We start from the raw sequence: 9,045 nt of genomic DNA, 5'->3' as shown, positions 1-9,045 counted from the left end.
TGCAGTTATTTTTTCATGAAGTATGTAACTAATACAAACCTGTATGTTTTCTTTAGAGAGTAAATTAAAGGAGGAGGATACACTGGATGGAGGTGGACATTTAAGAAAATTCATGCCATATTTAGAAAAGTGAACATCTAGTGTAATTGGTATTCAGGCTAAATTTGGGGGAGGAAAGGGAAAATAAATTTAAGAATGTGAAATGAAAAACATAATGGTCATTAATAATTATTTATAAGTACATAGACTGTAATGGAAACAGTTCTTTATTTTCCACACTTCTCATTATTTTCTCCTGACTTTGAAATCTGTTCTTCCAGATATTTTCATGTGTGTGTGTAGTTTAACATACATAGGTGATGGGATATTGGCTGAATCTTTTGCTTTATTCTTTCCTCTTTTCATTTAGTGATATATTATTAAAACTTTCTATGTTACTATACTTGTATATACTTCATTTTTTAATAAGTGTATATAATATCTCACAGTAGGAAATAACTGTAATCTATTTAATATTAGCCATTGGTGATGGGGATTTATGTGTGTGTGTGTGTGTGTGTGTATGTATGTATATGTATATGTATATGTATATATATATATATATATATATATATAAACAATGTAAAATGTATGTACACACACATACATACACATTTTACATCATTGTTCATTTTTGTATGCTTGCTCTCAGGTGTAGTCCCATAGAATTCCCACCACCAGTTCATCTGTGCATCATTACCACAGTCCCTTGTGCTCTCCCCTTCCTTATTTTATCCCTCTCTTTCCCCCTCTTCTGCAAAATATTTCTGATTTATAGCTTCCTGGTAATTTTGCTTTTTGATTTATTATTATTATTTCTTGATCCCTTATTTGGTTCCCCTATATTCCTCCTATAAGTAAAATCCTCCAATATGTTTCTTTTTCCTTCTAGCTTATCTCACTGAGCTTAGTCCCTTCTAGCTCCATCCATGTGCTGAAAAGGGCATGAGCTTATCTTTTTGATTGCTGAATAATATTCCAGTGTGTGTATGTGTGTGTGTGTGTGTGTGTGTGTGTACACTACATCTTCCTGATCCAGTCATTAGTATTTGGACATTTGGGTTGTTTCCATGTCTTACCTATTATAAATAATGCTGCAAGAAACATAGGGGTGCAGGTGTCCTTTTGAATGAATGTTTTTGAGTCCTTTGGGTAGATTCCTAAGAGTAGAATTGCTGAGTCCTATGGTAACTCCATTTTTTGTAGTTTGAGGAACCTCCACACAACTTTCCATAGTGGTTGGACCAGTCTGCATTCTCACCAGCAGTGTAGTTTTTAATTGTAAAAAAATATTGGCACATATTTCTTAAACTGAGTTTAGAATTAGGGGTATTCTCTATGGTATAATTTTTTTCTTTTTTGCATAGAAGAACTAGGATGTAGGCCAGAGGTATGGGAGATAAGAGGACTCACCAGAGACAGAGTGGGGAGCAGAACAGGTGGCTCTACTGAAATACACTGTTACAGGGAGGTGCAGGGGAGACAGGAGAGGTCTGCTGCAGCATAGGTGAGCTGGGGGGAATGCAGGTAGGGGAGAAGGAAACTCATCTTAGTGGTGACAATACTGAGAACTAATCCTTAGACCACTAGGGAGGCTTCAGTATTTATTAAAACCAAAACAACCCCCCTTCAATAGTGATACAAGTTTTGAATATGCAAAATTGGTCAATCACTTGGAACTATGTATTTATTTATACATTCTACATAGTTTTTTCTTCCGTTTAAAATCTACCCACTGCTATACATTCTTTCCTTATAGTTTTTATTTTTAGATATGTTAAAGATTTACTTTATAAAGAGGTAAATTGCTGCAAAAATCCAGACTATTCCTCATATTTCCTTCCCTCTGAACAGTGTGGGTGAACAAACAAATGGCCTCCAGGCAAATGGCACCTCAGGGCTTTGGGAAAAACCCTCTCTTGAGCCCAGAGTCTAGCTGATGGTATCTTATTGCTCTATTTGTGCCTCATTTCTGCCTTGAGTGTCTGGCGATGGGCCACTTTGTGCGCTGGCAGGTGTTTACAGAGCAGGTGATGACACTCTCAAAGCGCAAGGTGTTGTGTGGTGCCCTTCCAGTACTTTATGAAACATTTTCCTGGGTATTTCTTTAGCTCTGACACCTGTCCATTTGGTCCCATTTTCAATTTTAACCCCAGTGTAAGTCTTCTGAGGTTCCATTGTTTGCATTGAGATGTAAAGTCCTTTTAGGTTGGTTCTCCAGGCAAAACCCCTTAGTTCTGACTCACCAGCATTTCCAGCTGTCCTCTATCAGGCTGCTATCCTGCCAGTATATTCATCTTAATGCAGCCTCTGGTTTCCTTCTCAGTGGGCTGGCTTACTGTCTCATTTCATTCTTGTTTTCATTTACAGTGCATTTCCTCATTACTCTTTTCTTCTCTCTATTCACCCAACACCCCTACTTTGAATAATGTACAAGTTTTGTGACCAAAAATAACTAGCCTATCACAAGCAATCACAGCACTCTCTCCTGACTGTGGAATAAGTAATGGTGACATGTATTTAAGTGGGTATTGGTGGGGGGGCCGGGGAGGGGGTAGGTTCTTCATTATAAGAGAACCGAGGTGGAATTTCTTTCTTTTTAAAAGATTTATTTATTTATGCATATAGAACTGGGGTACAGGCCAGAGATGCAGGGGGTGAAAGGATTCACCAGAGACAGAGTGGGGAGCAGAACAGGCAGATTGACTGAAATACACTGCTGAGGGGAGCAGCGGGTGAGACAGGAGAGGTCTGTCGCACCATGTGGGTCAGCTCCCTGGCCGGGGATTGAACTCATGCTGAAGTGGCTGCAATAGCTTCATAGTGCTGCACTTTAACCCACTGCACCACCAGAGCAGGGAGGTCCCCCATGGTGGATTTTCTAAGAGATATATTGCCTGGATCACTGATTTCACAGTTCTCTTTGTTGCATCCATAGAGATGGGGCTTTTCTTTAAAGTTGAGAATAAACCAGTTAACAGCCTTTGACAGGAATTGATAACGAACTGTATTAAGTTGTAGGGACAATTATCTAACAATTGATCGACTAAAAACTTGATCAGTAAAAGAAGGTACATACCTGTGCTTGTAGTCCTTCAAGACCCTGTTAGTGTAAAAGGTGGCAGCGTCATTCATCTCCTTGACATAAGGACCGGGTTTGGGGGACTGAGAGAACAGGACCATCACCCAAGCATAGAAGGAAAAAAAAAAAAGTAGAATAAGAAAGAAAATGCCTTCAAGAAAAAGAAAAGGAGCGAAGATGTTGACTTGAAAGTTCGAGGCAAATTTTGCTCAGTCAAGATGGATGAAATACTTTTCTCATCTCAGAATACAAAGCACTGGATTTCAAACAGGGCAAGACAGAGCTGATGGATTCAGCCAGTGAGGACCCTTTTTGGGGGAACAGAGGAGAGAGCCTGTAGGCTGAGTTCTAGCACTCCCTAATACTACAAGGTATGGGGTGATGGGGATGACATTCCTTCTAGACTCACCACAGCTATCCAGCCAAGGGCAGGGATGCTCTCACTGACGGCCGAGAGATGATTGAACATTTCACTGCCCCGGTTTTTCTCTCTGAAAGTCTGGATCTCCTGAATCTTTTCCGATATTGGTTTCAGAAGCACGGCCACGTCATTCTATAAGCAAACCCGGAGAAACACTGTGACTAAGGACAGAAGAGAAGCAGTGTCTCTACCCCCACATCCCGGCAGGCAGACTACTGGGGACTTGCCCCTTGTCCAGGGGCCTAAAAGGAGTATGTCACCATCTTGTGGGTTATTTACAAATATATATATATGTATATATATATATATATATATATAAAGATTTATTTTTATTTATTTTTTATTTTTTTATTTGTACATACAGAACTGGGGTACAGGCCAGAGGCTCAGGGTCAGTGAGAGGCTTCACCAGAGACAGAGTGGGAGCAGAACAAGCAGATTGATGAAGTACACTGCTGAGGGAATCAGTGGGCGGGTCAGGAGAGATCTGCCTCTCCTTGTGGGTTACCTCCGGGGCTGCCGGGGATCGAATTCATGCGGAAGTGGCTTTAGCTTCTCAGTGCTGTGCTTTAACCTGCTGCGCCACCAGGGAGGGCCTATATAAAGATTTATTTATTCACGCATACAGAACTGGGGTACAGGTGAGAAGTGCAGGGGAAGTGAGAAGATTCACCAGAGACAGAATGGGGAGCAGAATAGGCAGATTGACTGAAACACACTGCTGAGGGGAGCAGCAAGTGAGACAGGAGAGGGATGCTGTGCCATGTTGGGTCACCTCCCTGGCTGAACTCGTGCTTCAGTGGCTGAGAATAGCTTTATAATACTGAGGCTTAACCTTTTGCACCACCAGGGAGGCTTCCCTAAATGGCACATATTTTACTATTATTAATGCTGTCTCCTGTGACAGCTAAAACATCCAGCAGTGTGGTATGACCCCTACTGTGGAGAACACTGCCTATAACAGTGAGGAGGAACACGGCTCAGCTCTACTTTCAAATATAATAAATAGACTACAAGTTGGGATATCACAGGTCAAAAGTCAGGGTGGAGAGAGGTTCACAGGCAACCTTCCTATTCCTTTGGGGAAAGGATGTTGAGGGAGGGTCTGTGGTTTTATCAGTTCCCACAATCCATATGGACAAGTTAGAAATCTTCCATTGGCGCTTTACTTTTTTGATATATTAATTTATTCAAATACCAGTTCGATCACACATGACTTAAGAACACTCAAAGAATAAACCAAAGGTAATCAGATGTGAATGAGGTATTCAAACATTATAACCAGGAGCTGTGCTTGCCTATGAGTTTGTCAACATAGAGCGAAACCCACACCTCTGTGGCCACCACCCCACTCAGCAGCGCTGCCTGAGCTGTGAGCTGTTTGAAGGTACCAGTTGTAGCACTATGGACTATTTTTTTCAGTCCCTGAATTAGCTGCATGGATCTCAGCAGGGGTTGGAGAAACAAGTTCAACCTGGAGTTGTGCCAAAATGTGGTCAATTGAATGAGCCAGAAAGAAGAAAAATATTGGATGGTTTCACTTATAGGAGGAATGTAGGGGAACCAAACAAGGGATCAGAAAAATGATGATAATGATATTAATGGTGATGACGATGATGATGATGATGATGATGATGATAATAATAATAATAATAATAATAATAACAAAACTAGCAGGCAACCAGAAATCAGAGACATTCTGCAGGGGACAGGGAGAAAGAGGGATCAAAATATTAAGGGGAAAAGATGTCCTGAACAAACTTTACATATACAGGCTTTGTGGACTCCACCCCCAACATAACTACAAATCCCATCAACACCAAAGGGAGGATGGTGGGACCTGAGGGTGGAGTAAACAGCCAGGTTTGGTATAAAACCAGACATGTGGGCCTTTGGGGGTCTTTTGGCCTCTTGGCTCATGGCTTGACTCTTGGCTTCTCACCAGCTCCCAACATGGCCTTGAACCCCAAGGTCAGCAGAACTGGTAGGGACGCATTAACCAACTTATCTCCTCTTATTCCCTGAGTTATTCATTCCTCTTCTTTTGTATATAAACCCTTTATTAACCTTTTTGTGTGTGCCTGCATTGACTCTTATTATTATAAGTTCATTTAAGCACACGGGTGAGGACCCACAGTCGACAACCCATTTCACACTGGGGTTGTCCTGTAACAAAAACAGGGGAACAGAATAGCACAAGGGACTATGGTGATGGTGTACAGGTGAACTGGTGGGGAACAAACAATGATGTAAAATATATAAATAAAACATAAATTAAAAAAAAAAAGATTCTGGAAGACTCTGTCAGGGGAAACAAGCAAGCAAGCAAGCAAGCAAGCAAACAAACCCAAAATGTGGCCAGCTAAGGTTTCAAGTAACTCCCAGCAGTAGAACTCTCTGCGAGGACCTCTCTGCGAGGTTATGGACAAGCGGAGCCATGGTTCTAGATGGAAAAGCCCAGGGCCCTAAAGCGACTGAAGGCCCACTGATGTTCTTTTTAAGAAAACATGATGCTTCCACTATTTATAGTTGCCTTTGGCTGGATTTGGCATTCTATGCCCTCCTTGGTCAGCTGGTTCAAAGATTACTGGTTACTCATTTCTGATGAACTCAACAACTGACTTCTCTAGTCATATACAAAATGACTTTCTTTTTTACGATTTACTTATTTATGCATACAGAACTGGGGTATAGGCCAGAGGTGCAGGGCAGTAAGAGGATTCACCAGAGACAGAGTGGGGAGCAGAACAGGCAGATGGACTGAAATACAGTGCTGAGGGGAGCAGCTGGTGAGACAGGAGAAACCACAGCCCCAAAATATCAAGAACAAGAAGATATATTGAGAAGGAGGGAGACAGGGGGAGAGGAGAGACCACATTAGACATAATTTTTATTACAGTATATTGTTAGACTTATTCTATTTTATTATTGTTGTTGTTAAACTGGTGCTGCATCTAGTTTATAAATTAAACTTTGTCATAAGTATGAATGTATAGGAAAACCCAGAATATAGAGCATTTAGGGATGGGTGTTGCTGTGCTTTCAGGCATGCAGTGGGGTCTCAGAACATATCCCACGAATTATGGGCGATCTACTATACTCTGTAGTACCATAGTTCCTAACATCTCTCATCTAACCCCAATATCCTCCACTGTCTTGGGTTTTCCAGAATAGTCACCAGGTTATCTGCTCTTTTTCAGGCTCCAAATAAATAGCAATAGTCCTGTATATCAGCTTTGTGAAAGCACTAGTAATATTTTACTAGTCTTGATTGCAGGAAATAAGTGAAAAAGCCCCTTAAAAATCCATTAATTTCTTTAACCACAACTTCAGAACAAAGGTCCTCCAGGCTTGGCTCCACACTAAAATCACCTGGGGAGCTTTAAACACCAGAGGCCTGGGCCCCATGCCCAGAGATTCAGATTTAAATGATCTGGAAGAAGCTAGGGTGGGAAGAATAGGAAAAGCTCCCAGAAACAGAATTTAATCACTGCTATTGTGTAGCTCAACTTCTCAAACAACAGATGTTTCTTCTAGGGACAACAAACTTTAGGGAAGAAACTATATTTTGTCGGGGAGCTTCCACACCTCACGTGCTAGCCTTTACATGGCCTGCTCTAAAAGAAATGTCAATGATCTGGGCTCAAATCTTGGCTCTGGCACTTACTTCGAATCCTGCCTTAAGAAATTACTTAACCTAAGTCTTGGTCTCCATATCTGTAAATTAGCCTGCAGGCTACATAGTATAAGAGATTCAGCATTTGAACCTTTGGCATAGGGAGGTACCAGATAACCGGAACTAATGGTAATTATTACTGTAAAGCCATTAGCTTCTAAGGGCAGTAAAAAGGAAGTCTTCTGTGATATGTAATATTCATTTGTTTTAAATATGTATTTGTATTTGTTGTGTGTATTTAAGATAAGCGAGGTTCCAAACAAACACTCACAGAGGATAAAAGGATTTTGATAATACAGAATTCTGAATTGGGTTATCTAGTATGTTTTTTCCACAGACCTAATTGAGTAGATCACACTCAATATTTAAACAGATAACTGAAACAAAATAAAAATATTAAAAAAATGTAAGTGCAGTAAGGGTTTTTTTTTTTAAAGATTTATTTATTGATGCAATATAAGAACTGGGGTACAAGTCAGAGGTGCAGAGAGTGAGAGGATTCACCAGAGATAGGTGGGGAGCAGAACAGGCATGTACTGAAATACACTGCTGAGGGGAGCAGTGGGCGGGACAAGAGAGGTCTGCGGGACTATTTGGGTCAGCTCCCTGGCCAGGGTTGGAACTCCTGCTGCAGTGGCTGTGATAGCTTACTAGCGCTGCTCTTTGACCCGCTGCACCACCAGGGAGGGTCCATGGTGAGTACTTTCTGAACTTTTTTGCAGTTATGCAATGCAAGTTTGTGCATGTATGTGTATGTGTATTGGGCTGTAAAGAAAATGTATTTCTTGTAAGTCTCAGTTTAAGGATTTGAAGAATGTGGATTTAACCTATTTCTCCCACTTTATGTAACTGGTAGATAATGAAGAACATAATCAGAGCCATGTCCTTAAAACCACCATCTTTTTCCTTTTTTTTGGGTAGTGCATCCCATTCCGGCATAACAGATAAGCTCAGAGAGATTGGGCAATTGGCTAAGTCAAGATCAGTTTTGCTGGTATGGTTAGAGCTGGGTCCAGTTCTGTGAGGTCCTGTGACAATTCGCTAGATTGGGCGCTCAGAAAAATACGTTCAGCTTCAACGCACAGATTTGTTCTCTGCTGACAAGGTAGGAAAAGGTCCTGTGAAGAGACCTCAGGTCTGCACTGAGGCTGCTTGGGTTCCAGTGCTAGCTCCTTGGGGTACTAAACTCCAGAACTTTCCCCACCTGACCCGATTTGTCTCTGGTGCCTGATCTCATCTGCAGACTAGTGCTGATAATGGCACCCACTTCACAGGGCAGTTAGGGAGAGTAAATGAGAGAACGAGCATGCACTTGGTAAAGAGGGAGGAGCAGTGTGTAGCTTAACAGCTGGCCGGTGAGCCATAAGGCATCTGCTTGGATGCCTTTAGTCAGTTAACAAGACTTACTAAATTCACTGACCAGCTCTTTCCTACTTTTTGTACGCAAATGCAAAGAGAGTAGCTTGAAATTGAGACATGCAGATGGAGGAGAGGGCTGATTTTGATTGGGAGAATCCTAACTCGGCGGACCTTCTACCCCTTCTGATTGAATGAGGGAAGAAAGAGGTGGCTGTAGGTGCTGGTGAGGTCTTGTGGGAAATTCACCAGTGCCCAGACCTTGAATTTGGGTTGTTAAGGAATGAATGCATCCTTTCCAAACTCAAATGTTGAGGTCCTAATCCCTGGCACCTCAGAGACTGTATTTGGAAGTAGGGTCTTTGAAAAGGTAATTAAGTTAAAGTGAGGTCATTCGGGTGGGGTCAAATCCAACAAGATTGCTGTTTTTTTTTTTTTTTTTTTAAGATTTATTTATTTGTGCATACAGAA

General features: G+C 41.4%; 1 protein-coding gene across 1 annotated transcript in view; it reads right to left on the bottom strand.

Annotated features, from left to right (window-relative positions):
- The window catches only part of CAP2 (CAP, adenylate cyclase-associated protein, 2 (yeast)), a 141,352-nt gene that overhangs the window by 42,566 nt on the left and 89,741 nt on the right, over positions 1-9,045 (bottom strand). The window contains exons 5-6 of the mRNA XM_004693286.2: positions 3,531-3,674; positions 3,119-3,204 (exon numbers count right to left, since the gene is read on the bottom strand). Coding sequence (XP_004693343.1) covers positions 3,119-3,204; positions 3,531-3,674 — 230 coding nt within the window. The remainder of the gene's footprint in view (positions 1-3,118; positions 3,205-3,530; positions 3,675-9,045) is intronic.

This window comes from Condylura cristata, unplaced genomic scaffold (genome assembly GCF_000260355.1).
Source record: "Condylura cristata isolate star-nosed mole 26May11 unplaced genomic scaffold, ConCri1.0 scaffold00037, whole genome shotgun sequence".
NCBI classification, from domain to species: Eukaryota; Metazoa; Chordata; class Mammalia; order Eulipotyphla; family Talpidae; genus Condylura; species Condylura cristata.
Note: the sequence above shows the minus strand (reverse complement) of the source record. Positions and strands in the feature narration are given on the sequence as shown.